Source organism: Pan paniscus, chromosome 13 (genome assembly GCF_029289425.2).
Source record: "Pan paniscus chromosome 13, NHGRI_mPanPan1-v2.0_pri, whole genome shotgun sequence".
Classification (NCBI taxonomy): domain Eukaryota; kingdom Metazoa; phylum Chordata; class Mammalia; order Primates; family Hominidae; genus Pan; species Pan paniscus.
The window spans coordinates 92,491,990-92,518,228 of NC_073262.2; the positions used below are offsets into that span (position 1 = coordinate 92,491,990).

Consider the following 26,239-nt stretch of genomic DNA (forward strand, 5'->3'; position numbering starts at 1 on the left):
AACGTCCCAGTTCAGGACAACATTGCCCTATGCCCACTGGTGATCATCCCAAAGAACCCCCCAATAAACTGCCTGCTCACTAATCTCCATCTCAGAATGAGCTTCATGGATTAGCCAGCCTACAATGTAGGTCTTCTGTGCTTCAGTCTCTTCATAGTACTGATGAGGAAACTGAGGTCTTTTGAAGCCGAATGCCAAGTCGTCTTACCCAACTTCAAAACACTGTCTCTAATAACTCAAGTAATGTTCATTGTCTACTGCATGCAGGGTGCTGCACTAGGTAGTTGATTTCAGAGGAATTGTACACAGTGAAATATGAAATTTGTAACCTATTCAGGTATACATAGTGTGTTCAAGGCAAAGCCCAGAATTCAGTCCTAATTTCATGCCTTTCAGTAATGTATTTTCCATGGTAGATTATATTACCTCTTTACTAGCATGATTAGAAATGTATTTATAAAGTTTAAAAATACTTCCATATTAAATATTAAATTATTTACAAATATACCCAGGCCTGCAGTGCAAAGTTCAATAGATAAGTTGTTAGGAGTAGGTGAGTTGAAACTTATATGGGAGGACTGTGAATAGTATTTGAGAAAAACAGGAAGTAATGTATGTTTGTTGAAGTCAGTTACATTTAAAAATAAATATTTTTAAATAAGACTTAATGGGTGCATTTTGGGGGAAAGGAGTTCACTTTTTGAACTTAATGAATATTCCTTAGCACTCAGAAAGAATTGAGGTTTCATATATAGAAAAAATATATTTTCAAGACTGGCTTATTTTGAAACTTTTAGATGAAAATTACAGTGAATGCAATAAAAATTAGTAATTTGATTATTTTATCTACCAAACTAACTGATGCATATAATTTTAAAGTCATAGGGTTGTAAACCATCCTAGGCTCAGTGGATCGATACGTAATTGGGCACACTATTAAACAGCCATCACCTATAACTCTAGTTGTTGACTTACTTTCTGTTTATTTAAAAAATGTTATTAGGAAGAAAAATTAAGTTAGACTTTCAGCAAAATTGGCTGGAGAAATCTAAAATACATCTAATTCTATGTTCTTTATTTATATACTTGAATGGTCAGTTTTCCTAATTTGTCAATTATAAAATAACTTCCAACCTTAAACAGTCCAAAGAAGTAAAGCATTATTTTTGTTTTGTTTTGTTTTATAATTTTTGTAATTTTTTGTAGAGATAGGGTCTCACTCTCTTGTTCAGGCTGGGCTCAAAATCCTGGCCTCAAGCAATCTTCCTGCCTCAGCCACCGAATTGCTGGCAGGCAGGAGCCACTGTGCCCTGCAGGCATTCTTTTTATATCTACAAAGTAAACTATTGGTATTTTAAAATGGAATTATTGCTTTCATGATCTGTGATGAGTATATCAGCAACTGACACAAATTTACTCGTAATGGTTTTCTTTAAAATCATAACAGCAAGCATAACTTCTTGAAATTTATTGTTTGTAGAGCAATAATTTTGAGAAATTTGTCATCTTCAGTGTTTAATTACTAGTACTAATTACTAAGCACAGTGACTGGGTTGAAATAGAGAGAGTGAAAATCCTGTCTTGACCGTCTCATAAAAATGTTTATAAAGATTGTGTATATTATTCCTATCACATAACAAAAAACACATAAAATATTTTTCTTTTTAGGTTGATATATGTGTTATCAAAGAAATGTTTAAGAAACTAACAACATTTTTGAACTGGATTTTACATGGAGGCTGGTTTTAGAAATACAGAACAGTTTATTTTATTTTATTTTTTTTCTTAAAGAACAAATTCTGAAGTAGGAGTCAGAAGCGTAATTCTAAATCCTGAGTGTTTGAATAAGAGACCTGGCCAAAGGCCAAAGGCAGATTAAGTTTTCTGAGAATTTTTTTTTTTTCATTTATCAAGTGAGGGTCAAATACAATAATATATCTTACAGTGTCTTGAATATTGTGTACATACAGATGCAAGTTATTTCTACTTTGGACTTGTATGTGAAAAGTAGTATATGCATCTGGATAAGATCATTAGACTTGCTTATTCCCCTCTGCAAACAGTATTTCACCTCCGCATTCGATGTATGCTATTCCACATTTTAGGGAAATCCTTTATAAAATGTAATAGCCATTCATAGGTAAATTCCTTCTAATTCTCACCAAATGCCTTCATCCTGTAGTGTTAGTTCATTTTTTTCTCTCGTTTTTCCCTCAGAAGAATAAATGTCATCCTCTGCATAATATTTACATTTATTGATTCATTCATCCACCATTTAAATGGTTACAGTGTACTGAATATTATTCTCACCTTATCAAGCTCATTATGCAGTTGACCCTTGAACATCACGCAGTTGAGGTGCAGACCCCCCAAACCCACCACTTCGCTATGCAGTCAAAAATTCACATGTAACTTTTGACTCCTTTAAAACTTAACTACTGTTGACCGGCCTCCTGTTGACCGGAAGATAACATATTTTGTATGTTGCATGTATTATATACTGTATTCTTACAATAAAGTAAACTAGTGAAAAGAATCTTATTAAGAAAATTATAAGAGAAAATAAATATGTTTGCTGTTCATTAAGTGGAAGCTGTTCATTAAGTGTTCATGTTGAGTAAGCTAAGGAAAGGGTAGAAGAGAAGAGATTGGTCTTGCTGTCTCTGGTGGCAGAAAATCTGTTTGTTAAGTGGACCTGCACAGTTCAGACTTGTGTTGTGGAAGGGTCAACTGTACATAATTTTGTGATGAGATAATATAGGATCTGTAGGTTTGTTTTTGTATCACCTCACATTAAGCCTCCAGGGCTTAGAGGGGCAGAATGAGAAGCTGAGTCATTTTGTTTTGAAGGTGGAAGTTGGGACTCACTTATTTGTGGGCCCACATACTATAAAAGGGTCAGGGGAAGCCCCTAATGTCATTATGATGGTTCTAAACCAAGGACTTCTGACTCCTTTTCCACAGTGTAGGGTTGTCTCGTATATTTTTTATAGCTGTGATGGAGGAGCTTTAGTCAAAATACGTCTGGGAAGTTTTGAAGCAGTTGGAATATTTTACTTCCTAAATGCAGCTTCATCACAGGTGATGGAACTGTATTGAAAGGAGAAAAGCCAGGGCCAAAATCTCCCTGTTGCTAGGCTCCCCATAGTGGGTATCTGGGAACAAGTCCTGCAGTCAGAGTACTTTAATTAGTGCACAATACTTGCACAGGCAGGCAGGCATACTCACATGCAGAAAAGAAAACATTTCAGCCATTCAGGCAAAAGTCTGTATTTCACCTGAATCGTAAAGACCCTGCGTTTTCAACTCGTTTTTGTGTCAGTTTTCATCTAAAACTTAGCCCCCCCAAAAAACTCAAAAGGCTTTATCATAATTACCTTAAATGAATTTTTGTCAAGAGGATTTTTACCTGAATTATCAGGATATATTCTAAGTTTTTTCTTTACTTTTTATCTAAACATTGAAGAAAAACTATGTTTATCTGAAGTTTAAGTGCTTTTATGTAATTTTAATTTTGTAATGATACTGCGATTTCTTGAAACTCAGTAAACTGGACCAGAGAGTCAGTTTTTAATAACTGATAACTAAATATAGCCTCCAAGGTCCTCTAAGGACTTGTAAAACTTTTCCTTTTAAAATACTGGTTTTCTTTATTTCTTCTCTTGACACCACTAGGTTCACTCTGCCACCATTCCTCAATGTCTCTAGTAAGAATCACCAGTAATAGTGTGTACTGTTAGAGATGCTCCTGATGGTGGAGTTACTGCAGGCTCAAATGCTAGCTCCTGCACAGCTAATGAATTCTGAACCTGTGCCCGGTCCAAAAAAAAGTTTCCTGCTCCGGACACAGGGTCATATGATGAAACAATCTCTCGAAATACAATTCCCTTTCCTTCCTCTGTGGAACACGCTGTATTTCATAAATTTTTGAAGTACACTTATGTGTTTGCTTTATGCTTTACTGTCTTTAGCCATGAATTGCAAAGCATTTCATATCTAAATACGTTTTCGTAGTCTACAAATTGTAATTTTACAAAATTTTAATGTTGGAAAATAGAGGTTTTTTTTTTTTAACTTTAACATAAATGTTACATTATGAGCACTAAGTTCTTATTTTGCTTTTTAGCACTTCAGTTTCTTCGTCTAGACTGGAGTATATATGTTTAAAGGATGAGCAAATTAATATCTTATAAGATACTTAAAGTGGTTAAAACAAAATCCCATGTAACCTTATAAAGTATTAGCATCATCTTCATCTTATCATCACCCTTCCCTTAAAGATGATCTGTGTAATCATTTATTCAGGACCATCTAGAAGCCACTGGCAGGGTTAATACTGGAACTCAGAGTTCCAGGGCCGCCTTTGCTCAGTGACACCAACTTTAGGTCAGGTGGCTAGTTCTTTGGAGTAGAGAAATAGAATTCAGTTGACCTTAGCATTTTGGAAAATCAGTTGGTTAAATGTAGAATTGTCTTTAAAGGGATAATTATGGAATAATTAGGCACAGAAAAGAAAATCTCTAGCACTTTCTGTCCTCTAAATTACACCATTTTTGAACCATGGAATGTATTTTGGAAGAAGTAGATCCCTTAAGAGTACTCAGAAACTCACAACTTTGTTTTAGGTTCTGCTTTTTCGGGGGATAGTATCACAGTAATAGCTTGACATAGCGCCCCTAGTAAGAGTTTCATAGACTTCATTTTCAGAGAGAATCTAACGTCCTCTGCTGGTACTGTGAGCTGGAGAAGCCGTTTCTTTTGTTGCCCTGATATTCCCTGCGTGCTACCAACATGTTCCACAGAGCTGTAGGCCCTACAGTAAATCTGCTTGGTTAGGGCAGGGTGACAGAACCTTCAAATATAGACCCACCTGGATTCAGATGAGTTCCAACAGTGGGGTTGGATTCTTGTGGTGTCTAAATTATATAGATTTACTTTAGAATATTCAGCTCTTCATATAAAGATGGCCAAGAAAGATTACTCCCAATTTTGGGTCATCATTGGCTCACCAGACATGCGAGGAGGCTACCTTCTTCCCAATGCTTTCCTTGCCAGCATCCCCACTCCCCACTTTTTTTTCGCTTTTTTCCTGACAATGGCATATTTTACTATTGTACTTTCATACCTACCTCATGGGGTAAGTAAATAGAAAGCTGAGGAAGAAGCTAGCTCAAAAGAGGGCAGACACTTCAAAATTTGTATTTCTATGACTAACATCTGAGGAAATATTTTCATGCTGAATGAAATGTCTTCTTCACTTATGCTTACATGTTTTAAATTTTTTTAATTAATAAAAAATTTAGGCTTAATGAGTTTAAAGCTCAGTTTTAAGAAAAAATATCTTTAAATATATATATAATTTAATTTTTTTTGGACCATAATCTTGAAATACAGAAGTGCAGTTTTACACATAATAAAGAAGGGGGAGGGAATGATCACTTTACCAAAGAACTATTCATTTACCAACAAATTTATGGAAATAGTCTGTTAAAAAGCAAGTTCCCTTAATACAGTTGAAGTACTTGCTTTTACAGACATAAGTCATATAATGCATACAATACAAATGGCATTTCAGGTATACTTGTTTGTGTCCGAGTGTTTTAATAAAGTGAAATACTCAAAACAGTAATTTGCAACATAAAAAAATACAAGCTGGCCTGTTGCTTATTCGTGTAACTCTAAGGAATATTACAAAAGAACTGGTCACAAATGTTTATTAGGTAAAATACGCTATTGAGTAAATATATTATGCAATAATCATTTCAAATCTTTGATAATGAACCCATCACAATATCTAAAGTGTTAGTTTTATTAGATGTTTTTTTCCCCCAGGTTTTAATTACAACAAGAACGGCTGCTGATAATTTTAGCACCCAGTATGTTTTAGATGGCAGTGGCCGCATACTTTCTCAGAAACCTTCACATCTTGGTCAAGGTAAGAAAGTAGCTTTGTATACAAACATTCTTTACCTTTTCTGTCTTAATTGTTGGTTTAAAAAAAAAAAGTTACTCCGTGAATACAAATATATTGCTTTGGGCTTGGTCCTGATAAAGGCTAGTTAACTTCCAAGTAAACATTCAGCCTTTATTCTAGCCACCAGTTTGTTAAATATTTAGAATTGTTCTCAGAAGGAACTGTATTGCTTTGGGCTTGGTCCTGATAAAGGCTAGTTAACTTCCAAGTAAACATTCAGCCTTTATTCTAGCCACCAATTTCTTAAATATTTAGAATTGTTCTCAAAAGGAACTGTATGAGAGACTGGACACTTCCATGGACTAGTTACTCCTCTGTAAAAACTAAGAGTATTTATTTTACCAGTGCTGGATTACCAGTGTCATCTTCATATATGAAGAAGATTAAAATTTTATTGAAACATATAAAACATAATTGATTTGGTAATAGTGGAAATAAACCATACCATCAAGATATGATTAAATAGATAATTTAAAATCTATTTGTTAATTTATGGAAAACTTCAAACATGCATAAGAAGTTACTGTACTTATCACTCAGTTTCAATAATTTATCAATTCATTGCTAAAGTTCTTTCATGTAATACCCTCACCCATTTCTTCCCTTTCTATATTACTTTGAAGCAAATACATATTGTTTCTACTTGTAATGTAGTTAGTGTTTTATATACTTTTATGTAATATTATTACATTTTAATTGATATCTTATGTTTTTTATTTTATTTTATTTTATTTTGCTGAGACAGGGTCTCACTCTGTCACACAGGCTGGACTGCAGTGGCATCATCTTGGTTCACTGCAACCTCTGCCTCCCAAGCTCAAGTGATCCTCCCACCTCAGCCTCCTCAGTAGCTGGGACTACAGGTGCATACCACCATACCCGGCTAATTTTTGTATTTTTAGTAGAGACACGGTTTTGCTGTGTTGCCCAGCTGGCCTGGAACTCCTGAGCCCAAGCGATACACCTGCCTTGGCCTCCCAGAGTGCTGAGATTACAGGTGTGAGCCGCTATGTTCAGCTGATAAGTGTTTAAATTTCTCTAAAAACTATTTACTTACAAAGGTAAAAAAGATCTCTTTAGGCTTCAGTTTCACATATCTCCTTTAATCTTTTTTTAATAATTTCTAGTGATGGGATGATTAAGAGACTATTAAAGCTATTACCTCTTTAGAGTCATGTTCAAAATAATTATTAGATCTGAAAAGGGACTTGTGGGTTTTGTTGTTGTTGTTTATCCTTCTGCTTCTCCAATTTGTGTTGTAAATTCATGTTTAATTTTGTGTTCCCTCATTGCAGTTTATCAAAGTACATTCTGTATATTTTCTGTGGTTTTTTTCCTTCAGTTTTAATATTAAATTATTGAATTTTTTTTTCAAATGACTTCTGTCTTCATTTCATGTATAAAATATAAATTTCTTTTATTTTAATACTGGTACCAAATTCTCTCACTCGTTCACTTATTTTGTAAATCCTTAGCTTAATTACTGATTAGTTTTGCCCGTTAGGAATTGATATTTTTGTTCCACATAAAGGAGAGAGTTAATAGAAACTCCTAAGACAATGCACATTTTTTCCTCATTTATTCAGTTAATGAAAATGAGCTCAACTCTAACAGCTATTTTATTTGATGTAGAATGATACAAATATTATATATATTTTAATTAAAAATAATAGATTATAATTCTTTTACTATATATCAAAAGTTAGGACAGAGAGAAGGCATTTTTAAAATATGGCTCCTCTCTAGAAATACTCTGACCCCAGTTCTTACGAGTTCAAATTAGGAAACCATTAGGAGATATTTGAGTGGCTATCCAGTAGAGTACTTTGAAGTAATCTAGTCGCCTTATAAAACTTAAAGGAATTTATTTTTGTCTTAGTAGTGACCAGTCTAATCTGGATGGCCAATGGCTTTGCATCACTCATACTTCTCATGCTTTTCTTTATTCATCTCCATGGGAACTATGAAATAACAATCCTAGATATGGAATCCATCTGATCTTTGCCCTTTTGCTGTTGATTTTCCTTTTCCTGCTGACCTCAGTCTTCTACCTTAAGTAAGTGAGACCAGGTATGCATATTAAGGAATTTCCGTAGTCAACAAATGAACTTTACTTTCTTTAGTATATTTCTTTTATCTCAAGAAACAAGAATAAATACTTAGAAGATCAGTAGTTGCAAAACTACTAATTGCTTTTCATAACTCAGTTTTTTCACCTAATTATAGTTGATTGGTTAGGAAAACAGCAGAAAGTTAAAGTCTTAATTTTAAGTTGTTCTAGGTGGACATATTATATATATCTACAAACACTTTCAAAAGCCTTTTATATTTATATTGCCTTAGTGCTGATAGGTTTTGAGTGATTGAATCACATACTCACATTTCACCAGCTGTCATTTAGCTTCCATTTAAATATTTTCTGTGTAAGATAAAATTACAGTTCAACCATCCTAATTTATACCTGTACATGTAGGGTTCTTGGACTAATTTCTGCTGTGAGGTGAACATCCCTGCTTAGCATTTACTCTTCATGTCATCTGATATAATGATACCTGTGGGTGGCATAATTGTAGGTATGGGAACAACTTACAACAAAATTTTATTTAGGCATTGGAAAATTTGTTACCCCTTTAAAAAACGTAATTTATTATTATTATTATTATTATTTTGAGACAGAGTCTTACTCTGTCGCCCAGGCTAGAGTGCAGTGGCGTGAACTCAGCTCAGTGCAGCCTCCACCTCCCAGGTTCAAACAGTTCTTGTGCCTTGGCCTCCCAAGTAGCTGGGATTGCAGGTGTGTGTCACCACACCTGGCGAATTTTTGTGTTTTTTTTTAGTAGAGACAGGGTTTTGCCGTGTTGGCCAGGCTGGTCTCGAACTCCTGACCTCAAGAAATCTGCCCTCCTCGGCCTCGCAAAGTGCTGGGATTATAGGCGTGAGCCACTGTGCCCAGCCTAAAAAACATATTTTACAATGTTTAAAAATAGTTTACTAGAAATTCCAGCTCTGGTTTTTCTAGGTGTATATTTGTTTTATGGATTAATTCAGCCATTTAAAATGATTTATGTGTTTAACAGTATGTCACCCTAAGTTGCCCTTACATTCTGTTCACTTCCATTTTAAAGCATTTTTTTAAACTAAAAAGAAAAATAGAAATAAGTCTCTATCTTTTAAATTATTCTACCAAGAACATGGAGTAAATTAATAGCTTTAGTCCTATCATTTTCTGTCATCACTTCTATTCTCTTTACCCTAGATAATCAGTATTAAGCTTTCCAAATTGATTTACCCTCCTGGTCAAATTCTTTTAACATCTCCCAGTACTTCTGCCTTAGAAATTTCTCATATATCAAAAGTAGTATTTAAAGGGCTGTGATCATTTTCCTACCCTGTTACTAGAGTTTCAGAACATCATGTTCTTTGTAAATTCCTACGGTGTGTGATTGTGCGTGTATTAAAAGATCTTTTCATCTTAATTTAAGAATGGACCTTTTATTCCTTAAATATTTTAAGAAAACTTTCTGATATATTCAAGCAACCATACCTTTACATTAGGAATATAAATAGCTGCCATTATAATAAATGGCATACCATGGGGTCATGTAAAAATATAACAGGGAGCATATTACAACACTGCAGTTTAATTCTGGTGTTTGTAGGATGTGCTAAAGTTAGAGAGCTGAATGATTTTCTTGTAAAACATTATAGTATAATGGGGCCTCCTCCCTATTATTGGCCAATATTACTTGGTGCTTTTAAGGAAGCACATTTCTTATTTTATTTATTTATTTATTTTTTTTTGCTTTTTGAGACAGGGTTCATTTGGAATCAGAAAAGACTTTTCCATAAGTATGTTTTATTCAAACATATAATTCTTATTAATCTCAATTGGCTGGGCACAATGGCTCACGCCTGTAATCCCAGCACTTTGGGAGGCCAAGGCAGGCAGATCTTGAGGTCAGGAGTTCAAGACCTGCCTGGCCAACAAGGTGAAACCCTGTCTCTACTAAAAATACAAAAAATTAGCCAGGCATGGGGGCGGGCACCTGTAATCCCACTGAGGCAGGAGAATTGCATGAATCCAGGAGGCAGAGGTTGCAGTGAGCCGAGATTGTGCCATTGCACTCCAGCCTGGGCAACAAGAGCGAAACTCCATCTCAAAATAATGATAATTCTCATTTTACTTTCAGAGGATATTTTTAGGTACTGAAGCAATAATTTATCGATATACAGATTAGGTATAATGTGGTCTTAGATACATAACATTTAAAAATCAACAGGTATCTCTTTTTACTTTCATATACACATTTATATTTTGCCCTCTTGATTTCTGTCTTCTGTCTAGAGCTACAGTGCATGCCATTATATTTGTCATCTAGGAACTTACTGACTAGTGGGGAACACAGGTGAGTGAATAATGACAAAATGAAGCCACTGACTGCCTAGAGAGAGGTTAGCAAGTTTTTCAGAAAAGATGACGTTTGAGTTTGAAGATGGTAGGAGTTTGAAGATGATAGATAAGAAGACATGGAGTGTAACCTTTCGGCAAGAGAAAAATGATGGATACAGATTTTCAAGAGACCATTGCTATCTGCGTAGCAATGAGGGGAAAAAACATAATTTTAAAAACTTGTAGTCTAAACTCATTGAAGACCTGTGTCACAGAGAAGTTTAAATGAACAAAGCTCAAGAGAAACACTACATCTTCCTAGAAAAGAAGTGCCTGGTGGCCATTTGCATCCCTGGGAGCATTAACTGAGTCATAGGTGGATAAAGGAACAAGTCTTCTACAAATAAGGGAGCTTCTATGGTACAAGGAGAAACCAACTGAACTTTTATAGCCACTTGTGGGCGGACATGACAGAGATTAGAATATGGGATCCTCAAACAGAGCTAGTCCAACCCCCACACTGAATCTCAGCAGGACTTCTGTTGAGTAAAAAGTGATTAAGAAAATTGGGACTGAGCTATAGAAAGAAGGATCTTAAAACCTTGCTAGAGAAAGAGACCTGATTCCATCTTCAAGACATTTGAAACCAAAGACATTTGAACTGGAACTAAAAGGTTCAACTCAGATAAACTCCTAGTTAGATTGAAGAGATATATTCTTCACTCTACCTTCTTGGCAGGAAACAAAGCACTTTCTCTGGGAGAAAATATTTTCTTCTTTAGTATCCTTTTATATACAATGTTTGGCAAAAATAAAAATTTTGAGAGACTTGAGGAGAGGAAAATGGGATCCGTAATCAAGAGAAACAAGTGTAAATAAACTCACCAATAACCCAGATGTTTGAATTAACAGACAAAAACTTAAAAAAAAAACTTATGTTAAAGAATTTAGAAGAAAAGATGGTCAAAATTGGTAAGAAGGTAGCAAATTTCAGCAGAGAAATGGAAACTAAAAAACTAAATGAAAATTCTAGAACAAAAAGTACTATGTCTGAAGAATTAATTGGTTGGACTTATTGGAGTCAGGTCAGTAAAAATGATATGCAAATAGAAGCACAGAAGTAGAATGAGAAAAGAGCATCAGAGACCTGTGGGGCAACATTAAATGGTCTAACATGCCTGTGACTGGAATCTCAGGAGAGAGAATGGGGCAGAACAAAATCTGAAAAAAAAAAAAAAAAGTCTGAGGGCTGGGCACGGTGGCTCACACCTGTAATCCTAGCACTTTGGGAGGCCAAGGTGGGCAGATCACTTGAAGTCAGGAGTTTAAGACCAGCCTGGCCAAAATGGTTAAACCCCATCTCTACCAAAAATACAAAAATTACCCAATTTTTTTGTGTTTTGGCGCATGCCTGTAATCCTGGCTACTTAGGTGGCTGAGGCAGGAGAATCTCTTGAACCCAGGAATTAGAGGTTGCAGGGAGCCAAGATTGTGCCATACACTCTAGCCTGGGCAACAGAGTGAGACTCTTGTCTTCAACAACAACAAAAAAAACTAATAACATAATTAAGATTGAAAAAAGAAAATGTCTGAGAATGTTTCAAGATTTTTGAAAAGATATAGAGCCACATACCAAAGACAGTGAACAGAACCAAGTGGAAAAAAAATAAACAGAACCACAGCTAACTACATCATAATTGAATTACCGAAAACTAGTAATGCGTTGGACAGGAGTGTTGTTAAGGCAGTGTATTATACTTTAATTGGAAGTGTTTTTTCTTTTTTAGAGATTCATAAAAGTGTGGCGCTATTTACCGCTTTCATGAAATATTAAAAGCAGCCAGAGGAGAAAATACATTGAATTCAGAGGAACAATAAAAATAATGACAGCTGACTTCCCATTGGAAACGTAGAAGTCCAAAGAAAATGGAATGACATCTTTTAAGTATTTAAATTTTTCAGCCAGGTGCGGTGGCTCATGCCTGTAATCCCAGCATTTTGGGAGACCGAGGCAGGTGGATCACCTGAGGTCAGGAGTTCGAGACCAGCCTGGCCAACATGGCGAAACCCTGTGTCTACTAAAAATACTAAAATTATCTGGGTGTGGTGGCGCATACCTGTAATCCCAGCTACTCGGGAGGGTGAGGCAGGAGAATTGCTTGAACCCAGGAGGCGGAGGTTGCAGTTAGCCGAGATCACGCCACTGTACTCCAGCCTGGGTGACAGAATTAGACTCTCAGACGAAACAAAACAGACAAACAAAATTTGATTTAGACTTCTATAACCAGTAAAAATGCCCTTTAAAGAATGAGTACAAAGTGAAGGCAATTTCATACAAATAAAACAGAGAATCTCCCACCATGCACTACAAGAAATACTAACGGGGTTTTTAAGCTGAAGGAAAATGATTCTACATGGCAACCTGAATCTGCAAGAAGGAAAGAAAAGCACTAGAAAATGTGTGGAAAAAATGGAAAGACGAGTATTTTAAAAACTTATTTTACAAAAACAAAATAAGTATATTGTGGAGTTTATCACACAGAAAAGTAAAACGCATGACAAAAACTTTACAAAAGGTAAGAGTAAATGAGGTACACTATTACAAAGTTGTTACATTGTGAAATATAATTTATTTCATGGTAATCGAGGTAGACTGATAATTTAAGAATATATGTTATACTCTCTAGAGTAACCACTAAAAGTAATACGAAGTTATATAGCTAAAAAGCCAATTAAAGCATATAAAATGGAGTACTGAGAATGACATGACAGAATTCAGTGTAAGGATTTTGGAGTAGTAGAAGCAGGAGGTTTAGCTTAGAAAGTGGTAGCGTAGGTGTTAGATTATGAAGGGCCTTTTATATCATACCAGGTAGTTTGTACCTTACCATTATGAGCCACTGGAATTTATTTTAGGCAGACGATTGATATCATGTTATTTACAAAATTAACTAGTAGGATTAATAGGTTATTTACAAGATTAACTGGTAATTTCTACTATAAATTTTGTATTACTGTAAGATACTGTCTTCAACTACTAGGGTTTGAGGGGAGGGAAAGGACTTGACATAAATTGGAGAGACTCCTAGGATAGAATAGATAGACCTATAAGACTTATGCAATATTGCAGTAAGAAGTAGAGGGAAGAATCAATTCTTTCTGTAGTATCTGCCTTTGGAAACCATTGGATGTTGGTGTTATATGAGAAAGGAAGGTTAGGTGTAGTATCAAACCCAAGGAAGAAGATAATGAGTTCCAGCCTGAGTGTGGTCGATTTCATATACCTTGAGGATAGCCAGGTGGAGTTAATGAGTGAGCATCTGTCTATAAAACTTAAAAGAGTAGTGTAGGTCTCAGATATGTGTCTTAGTTAACCAATTCTAAGATGCACATTTTGTCACACTTGACGTGCCTGGAAACAGATGGTGGCTTATAATTAATGGCCTCCCAAAATCCTTTTTGGAAAAGCAGCAGTTTTGGATGTTCTTATTGTTGTATCAATTGAATTTTGTGCAATATTAATAATTCATGTGTTGATTGGAGGAATAAACAACTTCATATTTTATTGCAACAATTGCTTTATGAGAGTTAAAAAGGGAAATAGTCACAACTAAATGAAGCTGCGTTAAGTGCCAAAGGATTGCTGTCATATGCAAAGCATTGAAATTGATGGCACCAGAAGAAATTGCCATATTCATGGGAGTAAAGAAATTTCAAAGGAATGAGAGGCTGATGTATCCATTTCATGTGTTACACAGGACTGTTGTTAAGGCAGTGTATCATAGTTTAATTGGAAGTGTTTTTTTCTTTTTTAGAGATTTATAAAAGTATGGTGCTGCTTACAACTTCCATGAAAAGAATCATTGGCATATAGGTAGTAGTTGAAGACATGGGAATGGAGGAAACATCTAGGGGAACAAAGAATGAAGTGAGGTCTCTGTGAATAGGATCTGGTATAGATTCTGGTGTGTGTGTATTTTCCATTTAGCAGTAGAGGCAGAATGCATACCTGCTCTGACTGCTAAATGCATGCATTTCTTGATCTCCATCAGCTTCTGCTCCAAAATTTGGCAGTGACCTTTTTACTTTCCTAAGCCAAAGAATAGTAGCACCAAAGTGTTACTAGTGAGAACTATGTGTTCTCACCATGTTAGAACATGGTGTTCCAAGGAATTTAATCCTGCCTTTGGAAGTGATGTATGCAGGTGAGCCAAGGAAATGCTCTATATAAAAATAGAGGAAGACCCCCTCCCCCAAAAAAATCATTAGTAATGTTATATGCTAATGAGGCACCAGATCAAGAAAAAAGCAGAAAAACATCAAGTGTGAGCAAAATAGGAATATTGCACTTACTTTAGTCTTTTTCCACAGAAATCTTTTCCCCCCAATCTTGTTTTATTTTTCTCTTATAGTAAATTTCCTTTCAAAAATTGCAAGTACCATGTGTCTTCCATAAATAAATAAATAATTCAGACAAATACAAACTTTATTACTTTCTCTTATTTTGTTTCTTTAAGTATTCATTTAAGACTTTGTTAAATGCCTACAGATTATTCATTGTTGTTTAAGGTGCTAGGGATATAATGGCAAACATGGTAGTTCTTTGCTCTCATACTTGTATTCTAAGAGGCGAGGCAGACGAAAGTTTTTTCAAGTGGTGACATTTTCTAAAAAGAAAGAAAACATAGTTCCACTGTAGAAGCAGCAGCCTTGGATAGGGCATTTAAGGATGGATTTTCAAAAGATATGATACTCTGGGCCAGGCGTTGTGGCTGATGCCTGTAATCCCAGCACTTTGGGAGGCCGAGGTGGGCGGATCACGAGGTCGGGAGATCGAGACCATCCTGGCTAACATGGTGAAACCCTGTCTCTACTAAAAAAATACAAAAAATTAGCCAGGCGGGCTGGCGGGTGCCTGTAGTCCCAGCGGGTGCCTGTAGTCCCAGCTACTCAGGAATCTGAAGCAGGAGAATGGCATGAACCTAGGAGGCGGAGCTTGCAGTGAGCCAAGATCGCGCCACTGCACTCCAGCCTGGGTGACAGAGAGACTCCATCTCAAAAAAAAAAAAAAAGATATGATACTCAAGCTGAGATCTGAAAGAGTTAGCTGTAGAAAGGTTGACAGAAGAACATGTACAAAGGGTCTGAGGTGGAAACAATTCTGATGTCCTCTAGGAACAGAAGGAAGGACATTGGTAGGAGAGAAGATAGCCATGGACCAGGTTGTATAGGACAGTGTAAGCTTTATACCTCTTAATTCCCACCCCTTTTCTCGAGTTAACCAGTGTTACTGATATGGTTTGGCTCTGTGTCCCCACCCAAATCTCATCTCGAATTGTAATCTCCATGTGTTGAGGGAGGGACCCGTAATCCCTATGTGTTTAGAGAAGGTGGTGATTGGCTCATGAGGGCAGTTTCTCCCATGCTGTTCTCATGATAGTGAGTTCTCACGAGATCCAATGGTTTTTATAAGTATTTGACAGTTCCTCCTTCATACACTCACACTCTCTCATGCTGCCTTGTGAAGAAGGTGCCTGCTTCCCCTTCCGCCATGAATGTAAATTTCCTGAGGCCTCCCAGCCATGTGGAACTGTGAATCAATTAAACCTCCTTTGTTTACAGATTACCTATTCCAGGGTAATATCTTTATAGCAGTGTGAGAAGGAATGGAGTAATACAGTTACTGATAACAGTTTGTAACATTGAGTTACAAGCTATTGTTAGGCCTTCTCAGACTTACATTATATCTCTTCATGAATCTTTATTTAAGTTATGTTGCAAAGCCCATCACATTAGCATCTTCTGTTTACAGTCAAACTTTTAAGATGCTTTGCACACCACATTTATTTTCTCATCTTGTTGTCATAAAATGTCTTTTTTTCCCCCCCTTAGAAACAGGGTTTTGTTCTGTCACCCAGGCTTGAGTGCAGTGGCACAGTCATAGCTCACTGCAGCCTTGAACTCCTGGGCTCAAGGGATCCTCTCACAGCCTCCCAAGTAGCTAGGACTATAGGCATATACTACCATGCCAGACTAATTTTTTATTTTTAATTTTTAAAGATAGGGTCTCACCGTGTTGGCCAGTCTGGTCTCTACTTCCTGGGCTCAAGCCATCCTACTGCCTAAGGCTCCCAAGTAGTTGGGATTATAGGTGCAACCCACCACACCTGGTGAAATCTCTATTTTAATATTATAGTCATTTGGTTAGAGTTTATCTTCCATTATTTTCATCAAATACATTTGGGTGATATACTTCTGGATCTTTGCAAGTCCAAAAATGTCTTCATTTTGCCCTATACCTATCTTAACTGGGTGTCAATTTCTTAATTTCTTCTTAATAGTAAATTGTTTGTCTTCTAGTGTTATAGGTGAGAAATTTGATGTTAGTCTTTTCTTGTAAGAAACTTGTTCTTTCTGTATGACAGTTTTTAACATTCTTTTCTTGTCCTCAAAATTTAGGATTTCCAGTAGAATGTACTTTCTTTTTTCTTCCTAAAATATTCCTCCTTATAATGAAGTAAGCTCTTGAAATCTGCACTTAAGCCTTTAACTCGAAAATTTTCTTCTAGTATTTATTTAATTACATCTCCATTTGTTTCTTTTTCTCCTTTTGGAACTTTAAAACTACTAGTGATTTCTTTTTCTCCTCTTGGAACTTTAAAACTACGTAAAATTTTACACTACAGTTTCAAAGTCTTATACGTTCCTTATGATTGCCATTTTCTTTGTGTTTTTGCTCTATGTTATAAGCAGTAGGACAAAAATTGACCTATTGCAGCAACTTTAGCCTTTTTGACTGATTCACGGTAATAAATATATTTTACATAGCAACCCAGTTCACACACAGCTAATCAAAACAAAATGTCATGACATAATATTTATCCTAACTATAGGTGATGTACTCTATTTATCTAGTTTATTCTATCTTTTTATTCTATTTTATTTAAAAAAAAAAGATGGTAGTTTTTAAATACTAAATCAGTGGTTCTCAACCAAGGCAACTTTGTTTCCCAGGGAACATTTGGCAGTATCTGGAGATATTTGATTGTCACAACTAAAGAGGATGCTACTGGCATCTAGTGGGTAAGAGGCCAGAGATGCTGCTAAACATTCTACAATGCACAGAACAGTCCCCCACAACAAATTACCTGGCCAAATGTCAATGCTGTGAAGGTTGAGAAGCACTACACTATAAATTTATTTCATTACTCCTCAGTGTAATGATTCTCTACTCTGACTGTACATTCATAAGAATCACATGGGGAGATTGATTTCATAACTCTGAGATTAACTGGTGACTAGTAGTTTTTAAATGTTTCATTCTTCAGTGTTTTAAAAATATGTACCTATGTACCTATCGTATATGGCTATGACAAACATTCAGTCCTTAATTTTATGTGGTAGTGGTGTTTTTTTTTAGTAAAAGCTAGTGGTTAATCTGATAGTTCAGCAGTATAATTTTTGCACCTTTATTCAGCTTTCCAGTTAAACTATAAGTTAAAAAAATTCTTTTGTTAGGTTATCCTGTGTTTTTGAATGTTGTTGAAAATGAGGTAAATTTAACTAGGTTACCAGATATTATTTCAGGTAAGAATTTCCAGTGATATAAGGTTATTATATAAACTGTGTAACATTATATCTCCTATAAATTATATTTTAAAGTCCAGAATAAGCACCATTCCCAGGTAGTTTGAGCACAGCAGATTTCTTATGATACTGCATTCTTGTAAGCCCATGTTTCTACGCAGTGGTAGAAGTAAGATTATACTTCTTTAGACCACATAGACGAGGTCATACTTCGTAGGTCAGTCTTGTTACAAATAGAAGAGTCTAGCATGGAATCAGAGTAGTTTGCAAAGTTGAGCCTTTGGGTTTCTAGAATTGGAGGAGGAGACCTTCAGTTATAGAAGGGGTTAATTACAAATTGTATACGGATTTGAAGATCTGTGATGTTCCTTCCAAATCTAAATATGCTTTTCTCTTGTCTGCCAACAGGTACAACTGTAACTGCTTTAAGATTATTTAAGAATCTACCTGTAAGAAAGCAGTTTTACTCAACTGCAAAAAAATGTAAAGATGAAATAAAAAAGATCCAAGATCTCCTCATGAGCTATGGTATCCTTAAACCTGACTTAAGGATTGTCTTTGTACATAACAAGGTAAGCATTATTTTATCTTTATAAGTTTCTGGGTATATGATATAATAAACAAACAATGTATACTTTCTAAATCAGTTAGATATGGGCTATGACTAAATGTTTGTGTGCCCTCACAAAATTTATTTGTTGAAAACCTAATCACCATGTGATGTTATTAGGGCATGGGGCCTTTGAGGAGTGAAATTCATGCTCTTAAAATAAAGGAGACCTCAGAGGGCTGCCTTCCTTCTTCTGCCTTGTGAGGAGGCCACTACATAGTCAGAGGCACCACCTATGAACCAGAAAGTGGGACCTCACTAGATACCAAGTCATCTGGTACCTTGATCTTGGACTTCTCAGCCTCCAAAATTGTGAAAAATAAATTTCTATTGTTTATAAGCTACCTAGTTTATGGTATTTTGCTATAGCAGCCCAAAGATAACATGTAAAGAGTCTTTTTTTCAAAATGTTAGTCCACATTTATCTCGTTTTATCTTTATTACATAAAGAGTGTCTTTAATTTGTTGCCTAATATCTATATGATCTGATTGAACTTTTCATTTCTTAATCTCTGAAATCAGGGATTCCCCCAGCAGACATTTTTCATCTAAGAAATGGCTTGAGTGCTTCCTTTTATTGAGTGCTGTGATAGATTCTCAAAATATGAAAATGAGTAAGACTGGTTCTTTTCCTTTAAAGACTTCACAATTTAGTGACATTTTTCACCGTCTACACTGTTGATTCTTTGGAAGAGTGTGTGTGTCAGGAGGATACAAGTGTAATTTTGTTACATGGATATGTTGTGTAGTGGCGAAGTCAGAGCTTTCAGTATATCCATCACCAGAATAACATACCTTTTACCTTTTAAATAATTTGTCATCATCCACCCTCCTCCCTCTCTACCTTTGTGAGTCTCCATTGTCTATCATTCCACACTCTATGTCCATACATGTGGTTTAGCTTCCACTTATAAGTGAAAACATGCAGTATTTGTCTTTTTCTGAGTTTCACTTAAGATAATGACTTCCATTTCCATCCTTGTTGCTGCAAAAGACGTGATTTCATTCTTTTTTATGGTTGAATAGTATTCCACTGTGTATACATACACATTTTCTTTATCCATTTATATGTTGATGGCACTTAAGTTGAATCTGTATCTTTACTATTGTGAATAATGCTGTGATAAACATATGAGCACAGGCGTCCTTCTGGTATAATGATTTCCTTTGGGTAGATACCCAATAGGGAGATTACTTGGTCAAATAGTAGTTCTATTTTTATTTTTTTTAGAACTAAAAATACTGTTTTCCGTAGAGGTTATACTAATTTACATTCCCATCAGCAGTGAGTAAATGTTCCCTTTTCTCTGCATCCTCACCAACATCTGTTATTTTTCATCTTTTTAATCATAGCCATTCTGACTAAGGCAAGATGATATCTCATTGTGGTTTAATTTGCATTTTTCTAGTGATTAGTAATGTTGAGCATTTTTTCATATGCTTGCTGGCCATTTGTCTTCTTTTGAGGAATGTCAATTCATGTCCTTTGCCCACTTTTTAATGGGATTATTTGTTTTTGGTTTTGTTTTTTTTTTGAGCTTCTTATACCTTCTGGATGTTATCTCTGTTGGATGCATAGTTTGCAAATATTTTCTCCTATTCTGCAGGCTGTCTGTTCACTCTGTTGATTATTTCTTTTGCTGTGCAGAAGCTTTTGAGTTTAAGGAAAACTCCAGCTCCTTTCTTTCCATTTTTCAAAGCGCCGATAAGAGAAGGTAGTCATCTTGTTGCTTGGTGAATCTTAAAGGAAAGAAAGGTTTATATATTTTCTAATTATTCTGTTTATCTAATGAAATTTCACATGGGTATCCTGCAGGAAAGCAAACTACACAGCAATGTGGAAACCTGATGGGGAATAGGGAATTAACATCTATTGAGGGCCTACACAATGCCAGGACCTGTGCTAGGTGTATTAGTTTTCTGTAATCCTCACAGCAACAACCAAGTGATGTAGGGATTATATCAGTTTTGCAGTTGTTCTCTGAATGGAATTCAGATAGGTTTAATACTTTGCTCATTGTTGTGCGACTAGTAAATTGAGATGGGATTTGAAACTTAACATGCCTTCAGAGTGCTTTGCACTCTACCGTGCTCTCTTCCTTTTTTTTTTTTTCTTTCCTTTTTTGAGAGGGTCTCGTTCTGTCACCCAGGCTGGAGTGCCGTGGCACGATCACAGCTCACTGCAGCCTTAGGCTCAAGCAATCCCTTCCACCTCAGCCTCCTGAGTAGCTGGGGCTACACATGTGTACCACCATGCCTGGCTCATTTTTAATTTTTTTTGTAGGGATATGGGGGGTCTCCCTGTGTTGCCTGGGCTGGTCTCAAACTTCTGAGCTTTCAAGCAATGCACCCTCTTCAAGCAATACATGCTCCCAAAGTGCTGGGATTACAGGTGTGTGAGCTACTATGCCTGGCCCTTTTTCCTATTTTAATACTACTTTACATTTATATAGTTTTTTCCCATGTTTCAGAACAGTTACAATAACTTTGTGAGATAGAAAGCATTATCTCTGTTTATATGGGGGAACTTAAAGCTCAGAGCAACTAATGGAATTGTTTTATATTTTACAGTAATAGTGCTGAGGTCAGAACCCTTTTTGATCCAGTTTTCTTATTGTCAGGAAGATTCTTTATTAAAGCCATGGCAGAATGTTTTTGATCAAAATCTTTGATCATTTAAAATAAAATAAGAATAGCAACCTGTTCTTGTTGGCATAGAGCTCAACCAAATGATACCTTGAGATCCTTTCCAGTGCCACCGTGCTATGATTCCTTAGGATGTTGATGGATGGAGGCTCATCCTATTAATAAAAATAACCCTATGACCTCTGGATCCAGAGGATATTTAGTAATAAAAAGTTTGTCCCTAAATTAATAAAAGACCAACATCAGAAGGAACATAATAATTAGGAAGGAAAAATAGATGAAAATGGTAAAATATAAAGAGAAATAGGAATTATATATTTGTAAAAGAAAAGTGGGCTGGGCGCAGTGGCTCACACCTGTAATCCCAGCACTTTGGGAGGCTGAGGTGAGTGGATCACGAGGTCAGGAGATCGAGACTATCCTGGCTAACACGGTGAAACCCCGTCTCTACTAAAAATACAAAAATGAGCCAGGCATGGTGGCATGCGCCTGTAGTCCCAGCTACTCAGGAGGCTGAGGCAGGAGAATCACTTAAACCCGGAAAGCAGGGAGGTTGCCGTGAGCCGAGATTGCGCCACTGCACTCCAGCCTGGGCTACAGAGGGAGACTCCGTCTCAAAAAAAAAAAAAAGAAAAGAAAAGTGAGTGGAAGAGAAATCTTTTGAGTTAGAAAATATAATAATTGAAGGCTGGGTCCGGTGGTTCACAGCTGTAATCCCAGCACCTTGGGAGGCCGAGGCGGGTGGATCACCTGAGGTCAGGAGTTGGAGACCAGCCTCGCCAAGATGGTGAAACCCCATCTCTACTAAAAGTACAAAAATTAGACGGGTGTGGTGGCAGATGCCTGTAATCCCAGCTACTCGTGAGGCTAAGACAGGAGAATCTCTTGAACCTGGGAGGCAGAGGTTGCAGTGAGCTGAGATCGCACCACTGCACTCCAGCCTGGGCGACAGAGTGAGACTCTATCTCCAAAACATAAATAAATAAATAATAGGTAAAAACAAGATTATTACTTCACGTGATAAAATGAATATATTAGAAATATTTGAAATGACATGAGAGTTCTTATTTCAAGTCAAATATGTATCTTCTAAGTTTTTTTGAGAGGTTTATATCATTTTCCCAGCCAATGTAAGATTATCAATGTGGGTATTTTCTTCAGAAATTGGAAAGCAGGGGCCCCGCCACTCGCTGTCCAGGCGGGGCGGGTGGCGCCTCGGGCCTCCACCTCCCCCTGCCTGTGCGTGGTCCTGCGTGAGAGGGCAGAAGCAGGGTGGAGGCGTTGGCACGGGACATGTGGGCCGCGGTTGCCGACTGTGGCGCGGGCAGTGGAGGAGGAGGTGGGGCTGGCGCTGAAGTCAGATCCGGATCCGTTGCTGTGCACCCTGGTCGGGGAGAGTCCGATGCGCCTGGGTAGGAGCACCGACTGCGGGGCCTCTACCGACCTTACTAGAAAGATGAAACCTGATGAAACTCTTATGTTTGACCCAAGTCTACTCGAAGAAGCAGACTGGAGGCAGAATACAGCTACATTTTCTCCAGCCATTTCCCCAACACATCCTGGAGAAGGCTTGATTTTGTGGCCTGTTTGTACTGCTGACTTAAATAGAGGGTTTTTCTTAAGGTATTGGGTCAGCTGACCGAGACTGGAGTTGTCAGCCCTGAACAGTTTATGAAATCTTTTGAGCATATGAAGAAATCTGGGGATTATGTTACAGTTGTAGAAGATGTGACTCTAGGACAGATTGTTGCTACAGCAACTCTGATAATAGAACATAAATTCATCCATTCCTGTGCTAAGAGAGGAAGAGTAGAAGATGTTGTCGTTAGTGATGAATGCAGAGGAAAGCAGCTTGGCTAATTGTTAGTATCAACCCTTACTTTTCTAAGCAAGAAACTGAACTGTTACAAGATTACCCTTGAATGTCTACCACAAAATGTTGGTTTCTATAAAAAGTTTGGATATACTGTATCTGAAGAAAACTACATGTGTCTGTTTCTAGAGTAAAAATCTTACAAGAAAATTGTCAAAGGAGCTAATGCTACAAGGCTCCACTCTTCCTAGAGTTAAAATATTTTGTTGCTGCAGCAGAGTGACCTCCATAAATACTAGACTGAAAAAACATTGTAATACTACAAGTATAATGACATCTACGAGATTACTTTGGGCTGGTGGGAAATGCTGTGAATTTAGATTACAAATGAATATTATAAAGGGGATTTTTTTTCATGTCTTTTTTTCTTTTTTTATTTTATTTTACATAATTCATGTCTTGATCTCTAAAACTAGGCAGTCACCTTTAAAACTTTGGATCTTTAAAAACAAATACCCCGTTACTCCTAAAATTTAACTGAAAAAACTCACAGATTTGGGTTTTTTTGTTTTGTTTTGCTTTCTGCTTAGATTTTATTTTTATTTTTTAAATTTATTTTTATTATTATACTTTAAGTTCCAGGGTACATGTGCACAATGTGCAGGTTTGTTACATATGTATACATGTGCCATGTTGGTGTGCTGCACCCATTAACTCATCATTTACATTAGGTATATCTCCTAATGCTATCCCTCCCCTTTCCTCCCACCCCCCCAACAGGCCCCGGTGTGTGATGTTCCCCACCCTGTGTCCAAGTGTTTTCATTGTTCGATTAAGGGGATGATTTTTAACCAAAGGAATATATTTTAAACTTGAATCTTTTCTTGCATTGTATTTTTCCAAAAGTTTGGCTTCATTTCTTGGTAGTCAAGAGTATGGGTAATAAGGAGTTATATGTCTGCCGTGTTGCTCATTTAAAAAAAGCATTTATTGAATAAGGCTGTTTTTTATCACAGGCATAAAATTAAATCTTTTTGTTTCAAAGAATCATCTCAGTACACTTAGGGGTGTATCGTTTCCCACATATAAAGTCAGGCTGGATAAATTAGTTATTATAACTAAACACAGTGTAGTCCAACATTCGTTGATCCCAATACAGGCAAATAACCTGGTCAGCCTTTTAAAGAAGTAGAAGAAATGAAAATTATTTGACAAGATTAAAAGTAAAACAATTTAAATGTTTTACTAAAAGTTTATATAGGTCTATGTAGATAAAAAGTACCACTTATCTTATCTGTGAATTATAACTGTTCCTTTGTTAAAAACACCTAAGAGCAATTATGGTGGGACATCTAAGGTACTTTTTAAACAGTGAATTAGCAAACCTCAGCATATGTGTTTCTACCTTGATTTTTTTTCTTTTCATGGGTATCTGAAGCCTCCCTCCTGAGTAACAGGTTTTTCAAAAATGGAGTATCACAAAATTGAGTGAAATACAATACTGAAACAATACTTAAAAATATATTGTACCAGATTTGTCAAATTCATAAAATGTTGATGGAAGCTTTACTTTTTAGTGTGATTATAATGGCACTATTCTGGTCATTATCCTGTTTTTATTTTATTTATTTTAATTATTTTTTAAAGTTGAAGAATTAAATACTTTAATGGTTCTAATTTTTTGCATTCCATGTTACATTAAACCTGTTCATATGATGAGTAGTTTTCTGTTAGGAAAAAAAAGAAATTGGAAAGCAGTATTTATAGTGTACTACATTTTATTATTTTCGGAGGACACTGTATCAGAACTTATATTTAGCAAACACAAGTTCCTCTGTAGCCTTCAGTAATTTCAGATGCAGTTCAAATCCTGGAGAGTATGTTGAAATGATTATACTGTGAAAGTAATATAAATTTTTAAAAGTCTTTTTGTAAAATTAAGTATTAGCTATTATAGAGAGAAATCATGGACTGAATTAGAACAAGCTATTTATGTTCAAGCTTTTTTCTCATAGTAGATTTTTTTATTTTTATATTTCTTAATAGTGCTGTTGCACCTTTAAAATGTTAAAATATATTGTTAAACCTCCCAAAATAGCAATGACATGTTACTATAAATCTCTTTGAACATTGAGTCCTACTTTGCTCTTAGCCTTTTTCTTTTAAGCATGCCTACTTTCATCATTCTATATGTACTTTTTTGTAAAGAATTTTTTTGTCTGCTTAGAATTTAAACCTGACGATATTGTTGTCTTTATTTTTTTCTGCATTAGAAACAAACAATCATATTGCGCATAATACGAGAAGTACTATTGCTATTTTGATAACTTGGATTAGATAGTGTTCCTTCTTTTTATGAAGGTTTAACCTGCCAAGACATTCTTTGAATACTGATAATGTTGATGTTCTTGCCAGTATGGTTATGTTAGAAAGAGGTATTTTTATTCTTTCATCACCATGTTCCTTGAAAGCATAGTGAATAATGACACAGCCAAAGGGAAATAATTTACAAGTGGATTCAGTGAGTTTATTTAAAGTAGATATTATTTGGAGAACTGCTAGAGCCATTCCTTAGATGAGCACTACAGAAGCTTTAGTTGTAATAACTGAATCCCTGTGAAGTCCTACTGTAAATATTTTTATTTATAAAGTAGTTATTTTGCAGAATTAACAGTTTTTTCTCAATATTATAGTATCTGAAACCACTTTAGTATTCTTAGCTATTTCATATGACAATGCATAATTTCATAGACCACTAGTTCAGAACATAATGTGAAATGTATGATTTCAAATAAGGGCTACTCCTATATACATTATAATTGCTGATTTGTGTGCGTACTTGCTTTTCCAAAAATATTATTTGTGGTTTTAAGAATTGTTTTGATTGAATTTTGTTTTGATAATTAGAGGCCCACTGGTATTGCAAAAGCTGAATTGGATGTCATTGATAAAAGAAGGTTTTAACTGTTACGAGAGAGAGACATGAATTAAAGAATGTTTTCCTTCCTATTCCCACTTCTATATCACATGAGCATTAAGGCTTATTGAGATGTTGGTTTTCAGTGTTGTCTTTGTTTTTGTTGTTGTTGTTGTTTCTTTGTATGTTTTGTGCTCTGTAAGAATGATGTCAGCTCCGAAGTGTTGAATATCTCTGAATTCAGTTAATCTGGGAAGATGCAGGCCCTTAACCAGGAACAGAGACCCAAAAAACTGGCCGTG

The 26,239-nt window shown here is 36.0% G+C and overlaps 1 protein-coding gene across 33 annotated transcripts in view; it reads left to right on the forward strand.

The window, feature by feature from the left end:
- Window positions 1–26,239, forward strand: part of PMS1 (PMS1 homolog 1, mismatch repair system component) — a 90,827-nt gene that overhangs the window by 16,036 nt on the left and 48,552 nt on the right. For 25 of the 33 annotated variants that reach the window (XR_010109526.1, XM_008950590.4, XM_063595485.1 and 22 more), the window contains 2 exons: window positions 5,833–5,935; window positions 18,360–18,523. Coding sequence is in view for 32 of the 33 variants with exons in the window: in XM_008950590.4 (XP_008948838.3) it covers window positions 5,833–5,935; window positions 18,360–18,523 (267 nt within the window). In the remaining variant the exon portion in view is untranslated. Of the gene's footprint in view, window positions 1–5,832; window positions 5,936–6,719; window positions 7,351–12,790; window positions 12,941–18,359; window positions 18,524–21,426; window positions 23,070–26,239 lie in introns of those variants that run through there. The other 8 variants (XM_063595489.1, XM_063595488.1, XM_034954671.2 and 5 more) reach the window with 4 other exon arrangements.